This window comes from Diabrotica undecimpunctata, chromosome 2, assembly GCF_040954645.1.
Source record: "Diabrotica undecimpunctata isolate CICGRU chromosome 2, icDiaUnde3, whole genome shotgun sequence".
NCBI lineage: Eukaryota > Metazoa > Arthropoda > Insecta > Coleoptera > Chrysomelidae > Diabrotica > Diabrotica undecimpunctata.
Genome location: NC_092804.1, coordinates 5,071,944 through 5,098,754, shown reverse-complemented (window position 1 = coordinate 5,098,754; position 26,811 = coordinate 5,071,944). Strand labels below are relative to the sequence as shown.

The 26,811-nt window shown below is 35.6% G+C and overlaps 1 protein-coding gene across 1 annotated transcript in view; it reads right to left on the bottom strand.

The window, feature by feature from the left end:
* Positions 1-26,811, bottom strand: part of LOC140433115 (uncharacterized) — a 60,241-nt gene that overhangs the window by 6,963 nt on the left and 26,467 nt on the right. The window contains 9 exon segments of the mRNA XM_072521168.1: positions 1,894-2,060; positions 4,490-4,667; positions 5,052-5,125; positions 5,128-5,250; positions 12,538-12,723; positions 13,236-13,389; positions 16,119-16,268; positions 17,483-17,626; positions 25,915-26,098. Of these exon segments, the coding sequence (XP_072377269.1) occupies positions 1,894-2,060; positions 4,490-4,667; positions 5,052-5,125; positions 5,128-5,250; positions 12,538-12,723; positions 13,236-13,389; positions 16,119-16,268; positions 17,483-17,626; positions 25,915-26,098 (1,360 nt within the window).

The following is a 26,811-nucleotide window of genomic DNA, read 5'->3' as shown; positions in this document are numbered from 1 at the left end:
TAGGCAAATGCCCGGGCCCTAATTTTAGAAAATGGACTATTCTAACGTCAACTTATATATTTGAAGCTAGTGTAAACAGAATTAGATAGGTCAACGTAGTCACCCACATTACAAGATAGATACCTTTAGAAGAAAAGGGACTTTTATTCAGAATAGACGTCAGAAAAATCAGTGGAGCCATATCCTCTTTTAGTTTGTAGTCCGAGCATGCCCGGTTGGGCGATTTCTTTTAAAACTCAGCTGAACCCCCGTCATCAATCCGTGCTTAAGCCTGTGATCGGTCGCGCATCCTTCTCTCTTATAAAATCTCTCCCCTACCAGTACGGTGAAAGATTGTTGATCCGGGCAGAGCTCTCGCTGTATGAAGCGTCCTGAGCGTTACCGCTATAACTTGCTTCCAGCTTTTGTCTCCCGTGAGGCATAAAACCTACCACTGCAAATAGACGGCAAATGTCAAAATTTCAACCGAATCAGACCAGTAGTTTTGTTTTGACAGCTTGTGGAATCGGACGTGTTCGCGAATTTTCGAACAATGGAAAAAGAGCAACATCGGTTGGCGATTCGATTCTTGTTTTTGAAAGGATAATCGCGCAAAAGAGCGCCTGGGTGCTGTGTACGGTCACTGTTCTCTTCGATGGTAACCGTCAAAAATTCGTTTAACGAGTTTCAACATGGTCGCTCATCAGATTTTGATGAGCCTCGCCAGATACCCAAAAAACACGTTGGTTTTACCAAACTACAATTACAGGTACGACGACCGTAAAACCACTTTAGAACAGTATTTAACACTGCTTAAAACCTTTCTGCGTTATTTCGTGACTCTCGACTACATATGTATCTATTGGTTCTTTTTCTTTCCGTACCATGTCCATTACTGAACGTTAGCTATCATATTGGCTATATTTATCGCAGTTCTGATACACACCAAAAGCTATTCACTGTGGTACACACCAGAAACCAAGGAACGGTGAAAACAGTAGAGTTTACCCGGCGAAACTGGTTCAAAAATGAAGAGAACTGTCCTATCGGCCGCAAAGATGATGGCCACCGTTTTCTAAAATTCACAAAGCATAATTAAAAAGTAATGCTACGGCTAAATTGGTCGAATTGGACTACCAACTGCTGCCCCATTCATCGCATTCTCCAGATTTGATCCCGTGTAACTTTTTTTGTTGAATACTTAAAAAAGTCACCCGCGGGGAAGAAATTTAAGTCGAATGAGGAGGTTATGGCCGCCACGAAGTCTATTTTACTTCCTTCTTAAGAGAAAACTTATTTTTCAGACGGATTAAAGAAGTTGAGGCGTCGCTGGGTCACGTGTATTTCGGTAGTTTCCAAAATGTTTTTTTCTTTTGTAGGCTAAATACTTATCGGATCGCCTCGTATATTATTAATTTCTACTTACTTCTTTTGACTAATACGTAATCTAGTGTAGATTGCACGTCTCTACTTTACTTTATTATAGTGGACTTATTTTAGTATTTTAGTATTTTATCATATATTTTTTGTCTATTTCGTAAGATTTGTCTTGACCATACCATTTCATCTATGTTATGTGATCGTTTTAGCCGCGCTGTGCCAGTGTCATCGGCCCAATCGGGCAATGGTACTACAATGAAGTTAATTATAAAAATTTCATTGCTGTCGATGTCTTCGCGTTAACCCGAGGGCGAGTTTTGACAGCACGACTGGTCGGGCAACGGGGCAACTACAGCCACGTATAAATTGGAAATTATACACTCTGTTTTCCGCGGCATTAGCGCGGCGACATTAGCGCTCATCTAACAGGGCTTTTGTAGAGATTTCTCATCAATTTATTATTGTCTAAATTTAATAATCCATAGTTCTTGTAAACCGTTTAACTCTAAATGTAAAAAAAAGAAAATAACTTACCCTAACAGCTTTTCCAGGATTATCTTGAAGTAATCCGTCTGTGTATATGTCTCTTATTGCTTCTCCAGCTTGTTTCTTAAGAACGGGATCAGATAGATGCATATTTCTATTAACTAATGTAGTAACATCATGCTCGTATTGTCTGACAATAGACAAAAAGTTGTCGGCTAGAAATATGACCACAAAATCTCATATTAAAAGATAATCTCCCAATTTTAAACTAGAAGTAAGAAAATGTAATCAATTGTGACTCAATCCCATATAAATTTAATACCCATTAGTAGAAATAAACGGAAGATTTGTTCCACATATTAGCATTAGACACATTTGACGCCAAAAAACTATTGTTTATCTGGTTAACAAATATCAATTACTTTTACCTTTTACTTCTGCTCTTTTTAGATTATATCAGAACTTAGAAAGTACAAAGGAAGGTGGACATTAGTAGGGATAATCTGCAATAAACAGACCCAACTTCTAGAGGTAGAAAGTTTGGGAAATTTATTAGTCTCTATTAAATTTGTAAAGATTACCAAAACAAAATAGTTAAGCATAAGATCGACACTCAATAATTTTCGCTAAAGCGATTGTTGAGTGCTTAGCGTTAAAATATAACTGACGTAATAAAAAAAAAACAACCAAAGAAGTGTTATTTCCTTAAGTATCAACCGTTTTAAATAAGTAAGGTGTCCATACTAGTTAAGTCTTTTGGCTTCGATTGTGTCTATTATGTCTAGATCGATTTCCATTTCTCTCCGAATATCTTCGTTTCTCACCCTATCAAGTCTAGTGAGCTGGCAACATCGTCTCCAGTAGTTCATTTCTATGCCCTTAATTTTTGATTTGTTTCTTTGGTTTATTTCCCAGAGTTCGGCGCCGTACAGCCCAATACTTTCTATTATTGTTTTATAGATTCTTCTTTTATTTTCTTTTGTTATTTTTTTTTGTTATTTTTTTATTCCATAATAGTCCGTGTAGCTGTCTGGTAGCTGATCTTGCTTGGCCAATCCTGGAGTGTATTTCTTCGCTACTTCCTGCTTTTGATGTTATTTGGACTCCCAAGTATTTGAAATTGTCTGTTGGTTTTATAGTTCCCATGTCGATTTGTAGGCTTTCTGGTTTTTCTCCTACAACTAAGTACTCAGTTTTTTGTATATTAATTGTGAGGCCCCATTTGGTATACTCATCTTCCAGTTTTCTAAGCATGTAGCCTACATCACTCTCGTCTTCAGCTAGAATGGCTTGGTCGTCAGCGAAGTGTATCGTGTACAATCTATCATTTTCGATTGGGATGCCCATATTGCAGCACTTTCTTCTCCACACTGAGAGTGCCTCATTTAGATATATTTTGAAGAGTGTAGGTGCTATGCAGCAGCCTTGCTTTAGGCCCTTACTAATAGGAATTTCTCTAGTTAATCTATTTCCAGTTTTAATGTTTGCCGTCATATTTTTGTAGAGTTGTTGTACTGCTTGTATATTTTTTTTGCTTATTCCTTGTTTTTCCATTGCTACCCAAAGCATTGAAAGTGGTACACTATCGTATGCCTTTGTCAGATCTATAAAGACTATATGAGTTGAAAGGTTGTGGGCTAATCTTTTCTCGATAACTTGCTTTAGAGAGAATATACTGTCCATACAGGATCTGCCTGCACGAAAGCCATTCTGTTCTTCAACATCTGTCATCTCTTTTTCAATTTTGTTTTTTATTATTTTTCCATACAGTCTTGAGAGTGAATTTATGACACTTAGCCCCCTGTAGTTTAAACAATTCTTTCTATCTCCTTTTTTGTAGATGTTGTTAATATGTGCTTTTGTCCACTCCGGTGGTAAGTCGTGTCCATTATAGAATAAGGTGAAGACAAACGCCAGTAATTGCCGTAATACTTGTGGGCTATGTTTTAATAATTCATTTGGTATACCTTGTGGTCCGCATGACTTCCGATTTTTTAGAGTTTGTATTGCATTCTCGACTTCCTGTACTGTTATTTCATCGTCTTCACTGAATTCCAGTTCATATGTTGTTGAACTGATGTTTGTCAATTGAGGTCTTGTTTCAGTCAAAAGTTGTGAGTAGTGTTCGATCCAAGATCTTTCTTCTATTAAATCTATTCTTCTCGTTTCTTTTCTGTTTGTTCTCAGATTTTTTACCGTTTTCCATGCTTCCCTTGATCTTGTTGACCCTATATATTTGTTGAGTTCTTCGCATTTACTTTCCCAGGAAATATTTTTTGCTTTAGTTACTAAATTTTTTACTTCTCTGTTTGATCTTGCATATGTTCGTCTATCATCTGGATCATTTGTTTGTAGCCACTTTTGATATGCTTGTTTCTTGTTGTGTACTGCATTGGCGATGTCATTTGTCCACCACAATGGAGTATTCTTTTTGTTCTTTTGGATTGTGCCGAGCGCACAATCCAATAATAAGTAATATTAAGTTATATATTCGCTCCATATTTGATTAGAGGAAAAATTATTCACTAAAGATCTGCGTAAAACTGATAGAGCTCACCATGTAAACTAAGGATATATGTTAAGACTGGATAAGCATAAATATAGAAATATTGATACGGGAATAAATAATATAAAGATAACCTACCCGAGGCTCGTGCAATGGATTCTTCAGAGCATATACCAATCATTAAAGGAACTTTGTTCATATGCCCCTTTGAAATAGCATCATACTGATATTCTGTGATAAATGCGTTTTCGTGCTCAGGTTCAATTACGGGAGTAAACCAGAATCCCTGGACAACCTGCTCATTACCAATAGCTTGCTACAAACAGTCAAATATTTACTTAATAAGTATATACTGTAGCGAGAGTAAATACAACGAGCGGTTCGAATTTATATACATACATTTATTTATAACTTTACAGTTCGGTAGTATCTTAACAACTAACTCACTCCTAAAAACGTTACATATATATATAACAAAGTTACTATGTTCTAGAATATTCTGGCGTTGTCCCACCTCTAATTCGCCTACGTGACCGGCTATTCTCTCTCGCACTCGATACATCGCGAATGTTTTCGAAGAGTATTAGAGATGCAATGCAACCGTTACCTGGGCCATGCCAAAAGTATGTTCGTAACAATACTTTTATCTTATGCTAATCACAAAGTAACCGCAATATTATTTACTTTCCCGTACACTTACCTTAAAACTGCTTGCTACTGTATTAATCTCTGCAGCTGATTTGCCCCTTAAAAGATCTAGTAACTCTTGTGAGAGCTGGTATTTTTAAAACTAGGATCTAAGCCACTAGCAAGTCTATAAGCCATATCACGATATTCCCTTTGATACGCCCATGGGCACAAGATGGAACCACTTTGAGCAATGGCTGCCCTAAATAGCCCTAAAAATAACAGTAAAAGTTTAATTCTAATTTAACAAATCTAAATCATAGTACAAGATACAGTCTTTAAATCGTTACCGTACAAACATTTTTCAATTCTTCTTCTTTATGTTTTTCTTCTGTCAGAAATTGAATAGCTTATTCTAAGCAATTCATTATTTCTCTGTAAACTTTTGATTCGTGTACATAAATAAATTCGTTTTTGAATTAATTCGAACTTGAAGAACACTGAAACTTACACTTAAGTGGATTTTTAGTTTATTTAATGTTCACTTTAAATTTATTATCATATCATTCATTAATAAACAGACCATTTTATATTATTAATAATTGGATGGAATTATATTTATGTAAATCACTCATTAACGAAATTTTTCAATAATTGCAATATTTTTTTTGTCTTTTTTTTTCTAAGGTATTGTGATCATCATCATCATCAGTGGTGCTACAGCTCTAGTTGAGCCTTGACCTTCCCCAGTCTATTTCGCCAGTCGTTTCTGTTCATCGCCAACCGTTGCCAATTTGCCGCGCCGATTTTCCTTGCGTCCTCGTCCACACCGTCCCTCCATCTCAGTCGTGGTCTGCCTCTACTCCTATTTCCCACTGGGACCGATAATAGAGTTCGTCTGGGTGGGTAATTTTCATTTGCTCTTGACACATGTCCAGCCCATCTGAGCCTACCTATTTTTATGAAGGATATTACATCTCTACCATTTACTATTTTTTTATACTTCTCGTACAATTCGAAATTATATCGCCTGCTCCAAATACCATTCTCACAGAATGCGCCCATTATTCTTCTTAGTATCTTCCTTTCGAAGACGAGCAGAAGATTTGCGTCTGTTTTGGAGATGGTCCATGTTTCTGACCCATATGTCAGCACTGGGAGGATGAGTGTTCTATATATTATTAGTTTGGTTTTCTGGCTTAAATTTCTGTTTTTTAGCTGCTTGCTTAGTCCAAAATAACATTTGTTTGCTAGCAGTACCCTCCGTTTTACTTCTTCAGATGTGTCATTATCGTTTGTTATGAGAGAACCCAAATATGTAAACTTATTTACTACCTCAAAATTATATTGGTCTATACTGAAGTTTTCTTCGGCGTTTCTAGCTCTATCTCTGTTATTTGGAATAGATGCTAACATTTTGGTTTTTTCCTCGTTTATTTTAAGGCCCATATTTTGTGCGGCTGTCAAGAAGGTGGAAGTCATCTCTTTAAGTCCTCGTGTAGTACGTGCGATCAAATCCAGATCGTCAGCGTAAGCCATAATCTGCGTTGATTTATTAAAGATTGTTCCCCTATTGTGTAACTCGGCATCTCTTATAGTCTTTTCTAACGCTATATTAAAGAGAAGGCACGCCAGCGCGTCTCCCTGCCTTAACCCTGCATATGTCTACTTAGACTTCTCCAAAGCTTTTGACCGTGTTCCAAAACGTCGATTACTAGCTAAATTGGATCACTATGGTATCCGCGGAAAGTTGAACATTTGGATTGAAGATTTTCTATCCGATAGATACTTCAGGGTTCGTGTTGGGGAAGACCACTCACTAGATAAGCCAGTCAAGAGTGGAGTCCCACAAGGATCAGTACTTGGACCGCTACTATTTTGTGTCTACACTAGTGATCTTCCGCTGATCGTATCCAGTAAGGTTTCCATTTACGCTGATGACACGAAACTATATGTGAATCCAACCATTAACCAACATGTTCTTCAACAAGATCTTGACGCAATATTCAAATGGTCCTCAGAATGGTTACTTCCGCTTAACATTGAAAAATGCGTTGTTTTACATATCGGCAAAAATAACCCATCACTACCGTACTTTATTAATGGACATCCCTTAAGCTCGGTAACCTCCCACAATGATCTCGGAGTGATAATTAATAGTGACTTAAATTGGTCTGATCACATAGTGTCGGTGTGTAAACGTGCAAACTCGAAACTGTTTTTGATCCGTAAATGTTTTACACGTATATCTCTAACTTCTGTTAGTAAACTTTACTCAATATACGTTAGACCTATTCTTGAGTTTGCCGGACCAGTGTGGAATCCAGATCTCATTCGCGATAAGATCTTACTTGAAAATGTTCAGCGTAAAGCTACAAGACTGGCATACGGTCGTGTAAGACCTAACTATGAAGATAGATTATCCATGGCTCATCTTACGACATTCGAGCAGCGACGTCTTCGAGGTGATCTAATTATGTCCTTCCGTATTTTAAAACATAACTTTGGGAACCTAAGCACCATATTCACTTTGAATCAAGACGAAAGATTAAGAGGCCATCGATACAAATTGAAAAAAGAACAAACTACTGCAAGGTCCAGGGTGAACTTCTTGCCAAATAGAATCTTTAATATCTGGAACAATTTGGATCAAGACACCATATCGGCAACTAGTATTAACATCTTTAAAAATAAACTTGATAGTGGTTTATTTTATTTATAGGATTTTTTTTCTTTGACAGCATTATTTATTTATTTATTTATTGTCTCACCATTCAACTTTTGTATGATATACTTAATTGTTTATGTTTACTTAACTTTATAATTGGTATTAGTTTTATAAGGATGTTTTTTTTTATTTTTGATTTTTGGGCATAATAGGAGCTCGCTCCTCTGCCCTTATTTGTAATATAATAATAATAATAATAATAATAATAATAAATTTTATTTAATTTTAATAAATAAATAAAACAGAATAGCACCCTGGGAAAAACGACTGCTGGGGAAGATTGAATTACTGCGTAGGGACATTGGACAAATAACAGAATACATAAGAGGAGTAAGAAGTAGAAAAATCATCAAAAGAGCTGAAGAAATATTGTTTAACACTCTAAGACACTCACGACATGATCCAGAAAACAACACACCTCAACAATGCCTGGACACATTAAAACAAAAACTATCTGTTTACTCAGGCCGCCTGAGGAGGTACAAGGTTAGTAACCACCGGAAATGCGACAACATACTTTTTGAGCAAGCAGAGAAGGCTTTCTATAGGAAACTTAATTCCACTGTAGAAAATGCAAATAATAAATCCCACCCAAGCCAAGAAGAAATTCATGAGTTTTGGGGAAACCAACTTTCGACGCCAGCTACTCATAATAACAATGCTGGATGGATTGAACAGACGACGAACAACTGTCAACACTACAGTAATATTCCTTATGAACCTTTCACCACTGAAAAAGTCTCGAACATTATCAAAGAGCTTCATAACTGGAAATCTCCTGGACCAGACGGAGTTCAAAACTTCTGGCTAAAGAAGTTTTGGAGTGTTCATGAGCTTTTAACAGTATTTATTAATAATATTATTTCTAATTCACAGGAAATACCATCATTTCTTACTCAGGGAACCACTTATCTAATACCGAAGGATCAAAGTAATACCCAAGATCCAGCAAAGTACCGCCCAATTACTTGTCTTCCAACTTTGTACAAATTGGTCACATCCTGTGTGGCCCGGCGTATCTACCAACATTGTGCTCTGAACAATATCATAGAGCCTCAACAGAAAGGATGCGCTAAGGGCTCCATGGGCTGCAAAGAACAACTTATTATCGACTCAGTCATTTCTAACCAGGCATACACCAAAAAAAGAAACCTTTTTACTGCCTTTATTGACTACAAGAAGGCTTTTGATTCAGTGCCGCATGAATGGCTTATAGATATATTGAAAATATATAAAGTCGATGATAATCTCGTGACCTTTTTGAAGAATATAATGGCAGAGTGGAAGACTAAAATTCACCTCCAAATACCGGGTGAAATTAATATCGAAACTGAAAATATCCCTATTAACCGGGGGCTTTTCCAGGGGGACTCGTTGAGTCCACTTTGGTTCTGCCTAGCAATGAACCCACTATCTCAGCTGCTGAACTCTACTGACTCAGGTTTTAGCATCAAAAATAACAACACTGTTGTAGCGAAGCTTAATCATCTGTTGTATATGGATGATTTAAAATTAATGGCTTCCACTCGAAACCACCTAGATGAGATGCTAAAAACTGTAGAAAATTTCTCAAATGATATCAGTATGAATTTTGGACTAGACAAGTGCCGTATACTAAATATAGTCAGAGGAAAGATTCAGCCCGGAGGTTTCGATATGCAAGATGGCCAAAACATCGAGGCAATGGGTGAAAATGATATGTACAAATATCTCGGAGTAAAACAAGCGCGGAAAATTGACCATAAACAAATAAAAACTGAACTAACTTCGGAGTTCGTACGAAGAGTAAGACAACTAAATCGGTCATATCTTAATAGTAAAAATTTGTTTAAGGCATTAAATACGTACGCCTGTTCCGCGCTGAGCTACTCATTTGGTATTATAAAGTGGTCAAAAACAGATATAGAGGGTCTTCAGCGGAAAGTAAGAACACTTCTCACAAAGGCGCAAAAACATCACCCACGCAGTGCAGTAGAAAGAACAACATTACCGCGGTATCAAGGGGGAAGAGGACTTATGGATATAGGTGAGCAATTGGATAAACAAATTGCTAATTTAAGAACTTATTTTCAGGTACAGGCTGAGACATCTACTTTACATCGAGCAATTTGCGCAGTAGATGATACGACGCCGCTTAAACTGAGGGAACAAGAAATGCGCATAAACCACCTGACTAAACAAGACAAAATGCGCACCTGGATGAGTAAACCTCTGCATGGGCGACATCTCAATGAGATCAGCCAAGAATATGTCGACAATACAGCGTCGAACTATTGGTTGACATCAGGAAAGATGTTTCCCGAGACTGAGGGTTTCCTACTTGCCATTCAGGATCAGGTTATTCCAACTAAAAATTACCTGAAATATATTGTTAAAGATCCTCAAGCCCAAAATGACAAATGCCGATATGGATGCCAAGCCCAAGAAACCATCCAACATCTTACCGGCGGCTGCCAGGTATTTGTCGGTACTGATTATAAAGAACGCCATGACTCAGTAGGAAAGATTATCCACCAAGAACTAGCTGACAAACTGGGACTTCTCCAAACCGACCATCTTCCTTATTATCAATACGTCCCTGATAGAATGCTTGAAAATGACAACTACAAGCTATACTGGGACCGCACTGTGCTTACAGACCAACCAGTGGCCCATAATAGACCCGATCTTATACTAGTTAATAAAATTACTAGGCAAACAACACTTATTGATGTGGCGATACCCAACACCAATAATTTACGTGTTAAATACAACGAAAAGATCGCCAAGTACAGAGATCTAGAAATACAAATCAGGAGACAATGGAGAATGGAAAGTACCCAGACGATACCCATTATTCTTTCTACCACTGGAGTCATCCCGAAGAGCCTCCTAGAAAACATAAAAAAGCTGGGTCTAAACGAACATCTATATAAGATTATGCAGAAAGCTGTGTTACTTTCGACGTCCAGATGCGTACGAAAATTTTTGGGAGATACACCGACATACCAAGTCACCTAGGACTCGATAACATGGAAAGAGTCCCACCAGAGCTCAATCCTTTTGATACCGTAGGTATCTGGGATGAGTGAATTTTCCCCTTAGAGGGAGTGTGAGCCGTATGGCTAAATCTGGATAATAATAATAATGTTTCAAACGCTTGTGACATATCGCCTTGTATTTGCACTCTGCAGATCACTTTACTCATAGTTGTTTTTACGAGCCTTATTAATTTATGGGGAATGTTAAGTTCATTCATGGCTTCGTATAATTTACCTCTTAGGACGCTATCATACGCTGACTTAAAGTCCACAAAGAGATGGAACGTGTCAATATTAAATTCATTGGTTTTTTCTAAGATTTTACGTAGCACAAAAATCTGGTCAATTGTTGACCTACCTGGCCTAAAACCGCTTTGATACTCACCAAGGATTTCTTCCACGTACGTACTTAAACGGCTGTACAGGGTGTTGGAGAATATTTTGTACATTGTATTCAGAAGAGTTGTACCCCTATAATTTTTACATTCCAACAAATCTCCCTTTTTGTGCAGTGGACATATGATTCCAGTGCACCATTCCTCTGGCATTTGTTCTTCTTCCCAGACTTTGACTATTATGTTGTGAATTTGGTGCATAATGCTGTTACCTCCATGTTTGATGAACTCTGCGGGGATACAATCCACTCCTGGGGACTTGCTATTTTTGAGTCGTGTGATTGCGTCTTTCACTTCAAATATTGAAGGAGGTTCTACGTGAGTGTTATTTCTTGGTTTTTGGGGTGACGCATCATTTTCCACTTCGGTACCAAGTAGTTCTTTGAAGTGCTCAACCCATCTGCTTTGTACTGCGTCAGCGGTACTGACTATATGTCCATTTTTGTCTCTACACATCGTCAGCCGTGGTTTAAATTCTTTTCTTGTCTTATTTAGGATATTATAGAACTTTCTAGTTTCATTTTGCCCCTTTAATGATTGAAGCTCTTGCATAATCTGGTTTTCGAAGGTCCGCTTTTTCCTTCGATGTATGCGTTTTTCCTCCTTCCTAAGATCTTTGTACATTTGCTCCTTATCCCGTGTTCTTCTTTGTTGCATAAGTTTATATGCATAATTTTTTCTTTTAGTGATATCTTCACATTCATCGTCGAACCAACTGTTGCGTGGAGTGGATTCTTCTGGTCCTAGGACGTTGTTTGCCGCCTCCTTAATTGTTCTTCTACATATATCCCATTGCTCGCTAGCTGTTAAATTCTCATCTGTTGTGCTTTCATGTTCAAGGTAATTTTGATACCTTTCTAGTCCACGGGAGCCCTTTCAAGAGTTTTAAATTGTAGCGAGTACTTTTCTTGCCCTTTTCTTTTTTTGCATTTGAGATTCTTGCTCCAATTTTTGCGCCTACTAAGAAGTGGTCTGAATCTATATTAGCTCCACGATAAGTACGTACATCCATTAGATTAGAGAAGTGCCTGGTTTCTATTAGGATGTGATCTATTTGATTTTTGGTTGTACCATCAGGAGACGTCCATGTTACTTTATGGATATTCTTATGGGGGAAGTAGGTACTTCCAACGACCATGCCCTTGGATGCTGCAAATCCTAATATTCTATTTCCATTGTCGTTGGTGACGTCATGAGCACTGCATTTTCCGATGTATGGACTATTGTAAGGTATTGTGATAAATGTGGATAATAGAGGATTTTTTCAAGTATTTTAAACTAAAACTCTGAAGCAAAATTCCAATGGTATAAGAGGAAGCCATATCGTTTCATAACGTTCAAAAACGCTCAATATCAAGATTATCCAAAAATACCAAAAGTAAAATATTAAAAATTTATAATTCAATATAGTCTTACCTTCAGACTGCTTGCTCATTAAATGAAAGGTTACTGATGCGGCTCCGGCACTTTGTCCAAAAATCGTTACCTTGCTTGCATCTCCACCGAAATATTTAATATTATCTCTTACCCATTTAAGTGCCAACAGTTGGTCTTTTAGTCCATAATTGCCGGCTATGGTTGTATCTCCAGTGGTAAGAAAGCCTAAAATTATTAAGAAGAAAATTTATTTATTTATTTGTACTTTGTGATTTGTACTCTAGAAGTAAGTAATCGTAGATTATCATAAACTTTGTAGCCTTTCGATTTTTAGTTTTTATACTTTTGTATTCCATCCAGTTGCTTATATATTAGATCTCTGTACGATAGAACCATAAGCATGGTTTGTCCTTGTTGCCATGTAGTTCATTACTCGATTTGGACTTTAGTCTTCCCTTGATCCCTGATGACAATGACCTTTTGATAAAAAAACCATAAATTTGATATTTGTTATTTCGATGTGAGCGATGGTAGGAAGTCCTCATCACCAATGGCAAAGGTCCAGAAACATTTGAATTCCTGTGAGCAGAGGAAGCCAGAAAGAAAAAAGTCTTAGAATTATGGGGACTTATAAATAAAAAGGCCTTAATAGGAACAAACAAATATCATTAGTGTTTAACAAAAAGTTTGGTCTTAATTCTACTGGAATTAAATTCACGTTATATTATCTTACTTACCAAAAGGCCCAACACGATAGTTAATTGTTACAACAATCACATCATGCTCCATGAGGTAATGAGGTCCAAAGAAGTCGAAGTTTCCTGCTCCATTTACAAATCCTCCCCCAAAGAAGAAGAACATTACGGGCAGTGCATTATTTTGAGATGGTTCCTAAAAGAAATAGAAACAAAACTCTTAGTTTCTTATCAAAATTAGACCAAAAGGTTTGTTTATTGACATGAAAAATATCAGCTTATGGAAGTGAAAGACTTCCTAACTTCTATAAGCTGATATTTTTCATGGGATGCGCGTGAGGAACATTAATTAACACTCTAACTTTCCTTGTATTAAACTAAATAAAAAAAAATTATCAAAATCATGTATTTATATGTATAATTCCTATAATTACCTTAATATCAAAATCATTTCTTAAACCAACCCTTAGCAAATAATTCCTTCTACCTATTTTGATCTCTGATTGAGAAATACAAACATTCTTGAAAAATGAAAAAGACAATTATTGGTCTCTCTTATTTTGGTTGCCGTAGACGACAGACGTTTATTTTCGTCTCTCTTACCTATTAGTTTCGTAAAGGGTAGACGTTGTTTTTTGCCTCTCTTACTTATTGGATACCGTAGAGAACAGCGACGTTGTTTGTCGCTTCTCTTAATTTGGTTCCCGTAGAGGATAGACGCTTTTTTTGCCTATCTTAGTGATAATGGCCAGTGATGGATACACGTGTATCCGCGAAAGACAAATTAAAACTTATATGAGAAATCACCGTGTGTGAATCATCATTTAATCTTCGCTTATCCACTGCTGGACATAGATCTCCCTCATAATTTTCCATCTATTTCGATCTTGTGCCTCTTGCATCCAATTCCTATGACAACGTTTTAGATCGTCAGTCCAACGTGTTGGTGGACGACCTCTACTTCGGTAGGCATCATCTCTTGGTCTCCATTCCAGTATCCGCTTTGTCCATCTATTGTCTGTCATTCGAGCCACGTGACCTGCCCAGTTCCATTTTAGTGTTGCTACTCTCTCTACTGCATCAGCCACTCCTGTTCTTTGTCGTAGCTGGCGATTTGGGATCTTGTCTACTAGTGAAACGCCCAACATAGCACGCTCCATCGCCTTTTGACACACACGGATCTTTTGAACTGTTCTCCTTGTCATGGTCAACGTTTCGGCACCGTAAGTTAACACTGGCAAAATACACTGATTAAACGTTTTTCTTTTAAGGCATATTGGTATATCAGACGGTTTGAAAATATGGTTCAGCTTGCCGAAGGCTGCCCAAGTCAGTCTTATACGACGGAGAAGCTCAACGGTTTGGTTATCTTTTCCTATGCGAATCTCATGACCTAGGTATTTATAGGCCATTACCTGGTCTATGGATCTTGTTCCTACGCATATATCTTCGCTGACTACAAGATTTGTCATCATCTGGGTTTTAGATATATTTATTTTCAATCCCCCTTCTAGCGAGGAAAGGTAGAGCTGATTTAAAAGTTCTTTGGCCTCATCTATCCTATCAGCTATTAGTACAATATCATCTGCAAACCTTAGATGGCTAAGCTTTTCTCCGTTTATGTTTATGCCCTTGTCGGTCAGTTTTGCCCTTTTACATATATATTCCAAAAGCGTAGTAAACAGTTTCGGCGATATGGTGTCCCCCTGGCGTACTCCACGTTGTATCGTGTGTGAATACCGAAAGTGAAAACTTGCCATGCGATAAGCGAAACCTGCTTATGTAAACACCGCTAGCATAGACCACAGTAATATTGGTAAGCGTTATTATAAACTTCTTCTTCTTCTTTTTATGTAGACATGACTCTGTCTGTCTGTTTTTCAATGTGCCTCCAGTAAATTGTCGTTCCATGATTTTGATGGTCTTCCTACTAACCATCTTCCTATTGGGGAACCGTCTCTTGCCGTCTTTACTCCTCTATTTGCTGCCATTTGGCTAGTATTATCGTTCCATTCTACTTTTCTATTTCTTATCCTACTACTACTACTACTATCGGTTTACAGCGTTCTCCGACGCCTTTCGACTCCTAACCGCCATTCTTCTCTATTCAGCCATAGGCCTGGAGGGATTTCTCTTTCCTCTAGTTCTTTTTCAATTCCCTCTCTCCAGCTTTTTCTCGGCCTTCCTCTTTTCCTTCTCCCTTGTGGTGTCCACGTCAAAATCTGTTTTGGAATCCTGTCATCTGGCATTCTCTGTACATGGCCGTACCATATTAACTGTTTTGTTTTTATGTCATCAACTATTGTATGCTTGACTCCCATCACTTCACGTATTCTCTTATTTGGTATCCGATCTCTTATCCACTTCTTGATATTCTCCACTTTCCATCAATGTCGTATACCTGTACTTCTAGCTCTGTCCCGTAGTGTCTTATCATCAATTTTTGTAAGAGCTTTCATCTCTGCTGTTTCTAACATTATTTTTGTTCTCTCTGTGTCAGGCCATGTTTCTGCCACGTATGCCACTGTTGGTCTGATGACTGTTTTGTAAATTTTGCCTTTCATTTCTTCCCCGATGTTTTTATTCCTCCATTCTTTCATTCTCGCAGCCTGTGGCTTTGTCTTATTCATACTCATACTCATTTTTTAGTTAATACTTTTGTTAAACAATACTCGTTTAATAAGAAAATAAAATAATATAAAACAAAGTGTAAACAATGTATTAATAAAAAACGAAATAAATAAAGTGTTAAATTCTAAATCCAGAAGAAGTGTTACCCTAATCCAATTATTACTATCCCCTTAATTCCCACCTATTTAAACTGAATTTATAACCAAGTAAAACTCGATTATATAGATCAAACATTCTTTGTAATATAATCAAATTTTGACTAAATGTGTAAAAATTGTAATTGTATATACTTACTCTTGGAGTATATACATTTAGGTAAAGGCAGTCCTCGTTTTCCAGTTCCTCAAGATTCGGTACGTTATACATATTGCTCTGCTGATAACATATTTTTGTATTTTGGGTAGCATCGAGTATTCCGTCCCATTTTTCTGCTGGTTCGGGATCCTAAACCAAAAGACCCAAATCACTTTTAATCACCTTGATAAAATATTAACCTATAGTGCTCTGGTCATACATACGGACTTTTTAAAAACATTTAATGTTACTGAGTAATCTTACTACATTTTATATATTTTCTTTATTTATCACGGAAGCTTTATTATACTTGAAACATTCAATTGGTATTTTGAGACACACATTTTTCTTGTTTCATAACATTAGAATGTGGAAAATAAAACTGCCAAATACGCAGCAATAATACAGACTTAAATATACAAATAACGCAAGGATAAACGTGTACGAATATTTGTTAGTACCAAAATTTACATCCATCTTTATGGTCTAGCAATTCTCCTCCACAATCGACTCCAAGGAAAGATTCACGGCAAACGACGTATATCTTGGCTGCGCAATTTAAGAGACTGGTTCCAGTGCACATCTAACCAATTATTTAGAGCAACAGCTTCAAAGATACGAATAGCAATGATGATTACCAAACTCCGTAGCGGAGAGGGCACTTGAAGAAGAAGAATCGACTACCAAGAACATTTTTTGCGTCCTTATCAACATCATCTTCCCGTCACTTTCTCGGTCTTTCAATGGGTCTCTTTCCCTGCAGTCTTGCATTCAACAGGTTTTTTGCTACCCTTCTTCCATCCTAAATACATCTATCCGTTGAAGATGCTGAAGGCCGACGTGTTGAGATAAAGGTGGTTCTTTGTATATATTATTTATGTCATAATTGTATCTGATTTGTCATCTGTTGATCTCGTTTTTAGAGCTTAGTATTCCCTCTCTCGGGGAAACCAGTAACTTCTGGAAAGCGTGCCCCCGGGTGGCAGATGGGGCATTGCTTGATCAAATTTACCATGCGTAGTAGGTAAATAAAATACCTGCCATGGACCAACAGGTAATTCACCGAATGATTGCCGGTATAAGCAATCTCACACTTACTGACCAACAGCTTCGGGAGGATGAGTTAGTAAGTGGAAGGGGCACTCTTTTATCCAGGGTTTGGGAAACTGGGCCTAAAGGAGAATGAACCGAAAAATAGATCAACGGTCGGCGTAAGGATGCAGAAGGCAACGAGAAACCACTGGTTTACAGATTTTTAAGTAAATACCCAAGTTTCGCATCCATAGTTAAAAGTATCAATACCTACAATAAATCAATTCAGTATTACCTTTAAATGACTTAATAATATTTTTTTTGATACCCACCGCAAAACGTAGATTCCCAATTGGTGGTTTTCCATAAGGTATTTGCTGAAAAGCATAGAATGAGGTTTTTGTCTTCCTCAATGAGTATTCTTTTCTTCCTTGTATCGCTCCATTTGGAATTTCAACTACAATGTTTTGAGCTTCCTAAAACAGAATGTTTATTACGTTTTAAAACAGGATAAAGTGAACTTTGAAGTAACTGTTATGTGTAAAATTAAAAAATATTCAAAAATACATCATTTATATATTTTCGAATGATATGGAACACTTTATCCAAAGAAAACAAAAAAAGGATCTTTCAGAGCACAGAAATGAATATTACCTAATATGGAACGGAAGTATAGTCAATAATAACATTAATACGAAATAAAATAAGAACAATTGAATCAGATTTATGAGAGACTTTAAAGCCAGAACTTAGCCCGTTGAAGACCACACAGAAACCCTGAGAACCAACAGAGAAGATAGAGAAAACACGTCAGGAACTTGTTCATAAAACTCCTGCTGAAAAAATCGAAGAAGAACCTAAAATACTCGAAAATAAAATAAGATTGGCGATCAGGTAACTTAAGTATAACAAAGTACTAGGTCCAGATATGATAACAGCGGAAATGACAGGAAAATAATAGTACAAAAATACTTGGGACATGTTATGAGAGCAGACACAGAAAACATGGAAAGACTTATTTTATTATGCAAGGATACGATGAACATTACACTCCCTCCGGGGAGTCAGGATTGAAGAGAGGGTCTAAAAATCACCAGAGAGGAAAGAATAAGAACAGAGGAAATATGGAACAGAATAAAGATAGAAGGCTTAATTCCAAAATAGTTGCAAGATAGAGTTCTGCAGTGGTACGGGCATGTACAAAGTAATTGAAAAGAAAATTGGACTGGGACCCAGCGGGAAGAAGATGGGGATCTGCTGAAAGATAGTAAACATACTTAGCAAATGCTATGATAGATAGAGGTATCAGAGAAGTTCACTTGGAGAATAAATTACTGTGGAAGACGAAAATGTTGATGCGATACTCATAATAAAAAAAGCCAGAGACTAAGAAGATAATTAAATCAAAATTCTACAATTAGATAATAGGTTAGAAAGAAGATTTATTCAGATCAAGAATAGTAGAATAGTGATCTAGATTAGTAGAACGGATCTGGTGATAGTCAAATGAAGTTTAAGAAAAATAAACACAACGTGAAAATGCTATAAAAAATTGCAAGAGAATAGGTTGGATACTAATATTTACAATTATAAGTCGCCAAGAAGAAAACGAAAGCACCAGTAGCAAAATCTAATGTATAAGAAATATATAAAAATCTATACGATCATACTTGATAAGATCAAGCAAACTGAAGAAAAATATAAAAGCCAAACAGCATCAGATTAGATATATTATAGATAAAATATTAAAATAACAATAAAAAATTCTATCCCAGAATATTAAATACAGAATTTTATAGAAAAGTAGTTGAAATAAGGGAGACAGACATTTTCAAAAAATTCCGCGTAAACAGAGCAAACAGATATAATTGTATACTCTTACATTCATGTTTTTAACACTTATTCACAGAAACTTAATAGACTATGTATGAGGCAAAAGAATGAAGTAGAGAAAGGAGTAGAAGCTCCAACAATAGGGGAAGTTCTCGAATCTATTAAGGCCCAGAAAAACAATAAAGCCCCGGGAGTTGACAAAATACCAGCAGAATTGTATAAGGTAGAGCTTTATCAACTTTATAAGGAAGCACCACTGTCAGACTTCTTCAGAATACAAAGATTGCAATGATCGGTTGGAAAGTCAATAAAGCGCTGGGAAGACATAGTAAACAGCGACGCAAAAGCCCTTTTAGGAGTCCGTTTACGGAGAAGATCAGCCAAAGACAAGCAAGGGTGGGGGCAAAAAATAAAGAAGGCCAAGGCTTAATGTGGGCTGTAGTGCCGTAAAAGAAGAAGAAGAAGAATATATTAGGAAATGACTAAATAATCAACAGTAGTAGATGCTCCGACGACAAATTATTACGAAATCATTGCAGACTTACCACAAAAATTGTTACTAAAATTTGAAACACGAATAATATAACAAACATTATTTTTGTAGATTAATCTTTAACATCAAATATAATCTACAGGTCTAAATTTTATAATATAAGTTTGTAATTGTAAACACTTAACTGTAATTTTGAGATAACTAAATGATAAATATTTTAAAATACGATAATATTTTGAGATACACAGATAATTAAGTTAAGTTTTATTTGAAATATGGTCTATATTTTTTTAATAAGTACTAATGACAAATTCCATACCAGTATCAAAAGTAAATAATGTACATAATGATACACAGTGAGTTTTAAGTATGGGAAGCTTCACTTAGCAAATGAATTAAGGACGCTAGAACTGCACTCCATAGAGGGCAAATGGAATAATGTTAAAATAGAAACAAGAAAAGGGCGAGAAGAGGAGCATGGTTCGATGACGAATTCAGGCAAGAAATAGAGGAAAGAAATGAAGCACAGAAAATGTATATAACAAGAAGAACACGGAAAAGACAAACATCATTTGAAGTTGCAAGACAAGATATGTAGAAATAAAAAAAGAGCCTATGAAAATGGACAAATAGAAAAAATTGAAAAAAATTTTAAAAACAACGAAATTAGAGGGGCTTACGAATACCTAAAAAAGATAAAAAGTACTAAGGAGAATACTAGGACCTGTGAGGAAAAACGGAATCTTCAGAAATCGATACAACGACGAGCTTTATCAACTTTATATGAAAGCACCACTGTCAAACTTCATAAGAATACAAAGATTGCAATGAACCGGACATGTGATACGAATGGGAGAGCATAGGCTACCAAAAAGAGCACGGAATGCTAGATTACAGGAAAAGAGACCGGTTGGAAAGCCAAGAAAGCGCTGGGATACAGTAAACAGCGACGCACAAGCCCTTTTAGGAGTCCGTGTATGGAGAAGATCAGTGACAGACATGCAAGGGTAAAGGCAAAAAATAAAAGAGGCCAAAGCTCAATTTGGGATAGGGCCAAAGAAGAATAAGAAGAAGAAGCTTCAATTATCTCCGAAAAGCTGACTCGGTTTATATAATAAACAATAGATCGTTTATTTTAAATTACCATTCAAACCACAACTTAAACATCAAAAAGAAAATTATATAATAGAGCCTAAAACTCCTGCTTTAATGAAAATGCACTTCGGGAAGAAAAACCTGATAACAAAGGTTTTAACAAAAAAAAGTCATTTGTGAACAAGAAATTTCACCAGATTGGTCCAGAAATACCCACAAGAAGGGATTTAAAGATAACAATTATACCATATGTAAAGGGTTTATTGGAAAAATTAAAAAAGATCAAATTTAAGTACACATCACAACATTCAAAACAATTAACACATTGAGATATATTCTGTCCAAACCATTCCTAACAGACCACAACAGAAATCAAAGAACTGCATCTATAAAATATCCTGTGAATGCAACAATTTTTATGTGGGGGAAACCGCAAGACAACTAAGTATGAGGATAGACGAGCATAAAACATACATTAAAAACAAAGACTTGAGATGACAGCCTCCATTTTTTTTTAAATATTTTCGAAGAGGAAATTGAAACCTTAAATAACAATAATAAATATATTTTTCATTAAAATCAATTGTGATCTTATTCCATACAAACATAATATTTAATTTAGACATGTTACAAGAAAACAGATTCAGAACCTTTTTAATCAAATTACTGTTTGGAACAAATTACGTTAGCGCAAATTATTTTAGAACATACACTGATGAATACTTACTACATAAATTTTTAATAAAATTTGAAACACAAAAAATACGGTGTACATTATTGTTGGGGTTGATTTAATATTTTAAATGTTAAAAAAATGGATTCAGATCTAAATTACGGGAAAACAACTTTTTGTAGTACTCAAGTTAAATTTTGCGACTACAAGAATAAATTTATTCAAAAATGTGTTGTTATATATGTAGACAAGAAGATACTTGAAAAGAAATTTCACTTGAAATATGATTTTTAAAAATAGGGATGATGACTGAGCATTAATGACGATGACTCAGTACAATTATCATGATGATTAGGCACAAATGACAATGACTTAGCACCAATGATAAGTTCCGCAATTATAATACTACAAGTGACTTACTATATTCGTTATCGCAAAGATTTTTTTCTAGATATCTTCTGTTTAATGTGCCATCAAAATTATTTGACCTTGAAGATAGCCACAATTAAAGCTTAACTGTCTGAAAGATAGTATCTGTCTTCAGACGTTGAAGTTATGTCAACAATATTATTTAATATTTCTTAATCAAGCTCTGCTCGAGACAATTTTGCACTTGAGGACCAGCACCTAGCCGGTTTTTCCAAATATAGTAGCTTAAGCTTAATCCATCATCTTCCCGTGACTTTTCTCTAAATATTCAGAGCCTCTTGCAACGGTATGTGTTACTTCTAGGTTATTGTCTTAATCATTTATTTATATTTGGATGTCCAGCATATTATCGGAAATTAACAATTAGTAACTGGACAATTCAAATATCAAGCATTTGACATCTAATCAATCTTAACCCTTAATCTTCCTAATACCTTCTCATTTGGATAAGAAATATTCAAGTACCAGATTCGAGAATATAGACAAAGTTGAGTCCACTAATGATAGACACTATCGCCGTCAATGCCAGAGACCTACATGCTAAAATAACTCTCCTCAACCGTAAATTACCTGCTGGACCGCCCTGATTGTAACGCAACTTCGGGACGACATTTAACCGATCTCTCATTCACGCAAAATTCTCACGTATTGTCGCACTTTCCCACTTGACTGAACCCTTCTCTTCCTTCGATCCTCCCTGTTCATGTTTAATCTTGGCCCTTATAATTATGCCTTATCTTCTTTCTTGCTCTTGGGTACCCTGTCTCCCTTCGTGTTGCCTTTCTTCTTGTTCCTTTTTTATCAACGTTCTCTTCACATATCTCTGCACTGCTCTCCACCGATCTGACGACCTAAGCATCTCCATCAGTTCCTTGACTAATTGTACCTTACTTCCTAGCTCTCTCTTAAGCAGGCTCCTTTCGTCTAACCATCTATCGCTTACCAATAGAGTATGTGAGACGGTGACCGATATTTCACAGTACAGGCATTTGTCATTGTCTGCCTTACCTTTTCTTTATAATTATGCTCTGAAACAACCATGTTCCGTGAGCATCTGCATCAGGAAGTAATCCAAACGCCGATGCTCGCAGTCCACCCATCTTCTGAGATTAGAAATCAGCATCTTCGTCTACTACATCACCCGTCTCATCTGGTCCCTTTGCTTTTGTCCCACCATAATGAACCTTTTTCTTCTTCTTTTTTCAAACGTTCTGTTACTATATCTTTATTTCTTCTCTCGTATATTCTTCCCCATTTTTTCACTAGCTCGTGCATCGGAATACACCCGGTGATAGCTATTAGCGCCTCACACATACTTTCTCTACGTACATGTAATCCTCAACAGACTCTTTCTATATGCTCGGGTAAGCTGCTTTCTTTATGCCTTTGTTAAAACTTTAGTACCACAGAGAGGAGCAGCGTAGAGGCTAGTCAATTGCACAACAGAATGCACCACTCCTTTTTCTACCACAATTTTCCTCTTTGACAGATAGTCCGAGACCAAATTCATTAAGTACTTTGGAAACCTTCTATCTCGTAAAGCCTTGCCTCTTACTTTTAATGTGTTAAAATCATTCCTAGTCTAGCGGAGCGAAACTAAGGAAATTAAAGAGTCAGAAATTTTTTTATTGAGTCACTGAGTGTTTATTTAAAAAATTTTGTTTTAGGTATTTTTGGGAAGAAATTTTTTTTATATTTTTCATATATTTTTCAGACCTTGTTTCGGTAAGTTACAATATTTGATTTTTTGTTTCGCCATTTCGCCATAGTCTTTATATTTTGTAGCGTTTTAAACTACGAAATATTTATATGTTAAAAATTTCTAAAGACGCCCCTGTCGGTGGAATATTTTCGTTTTTCTGTTTGTAAATAAATTTTAAAACGATCAATATATTATGGCATTTTAAGTTGAGATTCTAAATATCAAGTTTTGGTATTCAGTTGTTTTTGTCTTTGTTTACATTAAAATTCTCCTATTCTCTGTATGTATTGTGAGGTAAAAAATTTCCAGTTAACCAATTTAAAAGTAAATAATCAAGATGTTTTTGTGTCGGTTCGTTGCTAAGAACGAGATCAAAAGAGGGTATTTTGTTTGTTTAGGTTCATAAACTAAAACTAGCTGTGAGACGTAAAGGGAAATTTATTTTGCGTTGAATTTTGTAAAATCTAACGCAGAGGAGTCAAGCAAGAAACTTCAGAGTAGATAGATGTTTGGGCGATTTTGAATCGCGAGTCGATTCAATTTTTTTGTGTTATGTCTTAAGACCAGTTAAGTGATAATACTCTTTGCATAATGGCAGTTTAAAACAGAGTAATCACCATAAGATTTGTGCACCGGCACTGAAGAAATTTTGTAAAATGAGTATATAGGATGTCCCCGTCGTCAGATTGATTTCCTCCACCAAGTTCCTGTTTTAATCGTTCCTGCCTGCGTATGGAAATGGTTTCTTTTTATTCAAGTTGAGAGTTTTGTCTTTTGCAGCTCCAATCCCAGAGATAGTAGCAAGTTTTTTTCGAAGTTAAGTGAAACAAGTGAAATTAAGGTAACAATTAACATTTTAAATTTTAAAGTAAAGACAGACAATTTTTTTTGATAATTATTAATAATTGCTTTCATTAAAATTTAAAAGGAATTGTAATATTTAATAAATTGTAAATCTTATGTTTTAACTTAGCTGTCATTTTAATTGTTTTTTTTTTAATTTAATGTTAACATATGACAGCTAGCTTTATTTGTTTCGATATTAATTTGTTTTGTTTGTTTTAAAAAAAAGGTTAATCTCTGTGCGGTAACATTTGTAAGTTTTTGTAGTATCTAAAATCCATTTGTAAACGGAGTTTGTAAACGGACACATGTAAGTTTTTTTATTCTGTATTAGGCAACTATTTATATAGTATATTTTTTGTGCCATTTATATGTTTGATAACTGTTTGCATGAGACAAAAATAAACGTAAAATATTTGTATTTCCTGTAAAATAGCTAGAAGCCCTTTCTTCTTGTCTTAATTGTTCAGTTGTCCAGGAGATTTATGTAAGTAACCCCGTTGTTTCATTTTTTTGTGTAGATACCCCAATCCGACCCATTTATTTCAACTTATCCACGACCCCAGCTCTCCAACAACCAACTGAGTGTCGTACGCACTAGTAGCGTTTATTTTGCTTGATTTATCTTTGTCCCCATAGTTTCTGTCCCCAATTTTCTACCCCATATTCTTACCCTGAGGTAGGCAAGAAAAATAATTTCGTTACAATTTAACAGTAAATTTAATCAATATGTAGCTTTTATTTGTATTAAAAATATCACTAATATGTCCAAGGTAAACGTGAAACTTTGTAAAGTGACAGTATTTTTGTTAGACTTTCTCGTGTTAAATTTTGAACGGATATTTCCTTTGTGTGTGTGTTATATCATAAACCGTGGTTTATGTCTTGTGTGTTATAATGAAGTCGATCTAATGAACCCATGAGAGTGAAAACTGTCCTTCCTGTATAATCCTGAATGAATGAATACGAATATTTATATTAATTACATAGGCTAAAGGTTCTAAATCAAGGCTCTCAAGCGAGGGTACTACTCAAGTTTTTGAGTAGTACCAATTTTGTTCTGAGGATTGGTAGGATTATTTAATTTATTATGAAAGTGTTGGGAAAGTATACCACTGATTTGGTAATCTGCAATTACGTTGTCCTAAATGATGAGAGCTAAAATTTTGTATGATGTATAATGTCCTTCCAGTCTCTTTATTTTTGACCATACCTACTTGAGTCGGGGAGGTATCTTTGGTAATAGATTTATAGTAAACTAATTTCATGAATTTTGTTTACTGTTTTTTATTATGTATTTTGTTTTCGCTCTAAGCCTTTTGAAATGTATTATATCAGCTATAGTGCGAAATTTTAAGTTTTACGGTTAGTTTGAAAAGGCACTAATTAGCATCTCAGATAAAAAATTTTAATTATTGTTTTTTAGGAAGTACACATAAGTTTTTCAAAAGAAAAAACTCCAGTGGAAACCTAAAGAACAGAGAAACAGCCAAACAGAATGGATTAAGTCGGGAATGGTAAAGGGAAATTATGTATTTAAATGATAATTTAAAATCTACGCAAAAGTTAAAAACATTTTTAATATTTTTAAATGAAAACGACAGACTTTTATATAGTAGTGGAAAATAGTAAAATAATAAAACACTTTCATTTAATATTATTTTTAATAGTCTGTACCTAGTAGAGTACACTTTCAAAATGTGTCATACGGTTTCACCGCATAATTTTCGTATACTTTTACCCATCCTTCATATACATCTTTCTTCAAATCTTTTTTTATTGTCAAAGTTTCGTTTATATCCAAATAATGGAAGTCGTTTGGTGTTACCTTCGGCCAGGATGTTATCCCTAATAATTCAGTGTTTTCAGAGACAGGATCCCTAAAAGGAAAAACATAATCAATTAACTAATCATTATAGGTCGGCATTCGGCAACACGGCAAGCAGGTGTAAAGACGTGTGAAATGTCTCTCCAAAATAAATATTGTAAAAAGTGTAAAAAAACTGTAGTAAATGGAGTAAAGTGCATAAATTGTGACGCTAGCATCCATGTGAGTTGTGCTCGAAAGATTAGCAATGTTAAGTTTATAAATGACGAGTTGATTGAATGTTGTTTACCAGTGAAACCTGAAGATCAAATATTTTTGGAAGCAATGGATAACTTAATAACAGATGATAAGGTAATTGATATTAACATATTCAAATATATAATTAGACAAAAAGATACCCTAATTAAAGAGCTATACGGAAAAATTGACCTTATGAGTCAACATATTGATTTACTAAAACAATTAAATTCGCAAAAAAATGTTGTCGAAAATCAAGAACAACTTATACATCAAAATAAGGTAATAAACAAAGACACACTTATGGATTCAGTCGAAACAAAATCAGTTCGTCAACCCATCAACGCGAACAAAGATCGCACTGTTGCCAGTTCTTCCCAGAAATGTGAAGTTACAAAGAAAGATGTTTCAGAAGCGATATTACAAGTAACTACAGAACAAAAGTTAAATGAGTACATATACGTAGGTGAAAGTAACCAGGAAAAATCTGAATGGACTGAAGTAGATAGAAGGAAAAAAAGAAAGCAT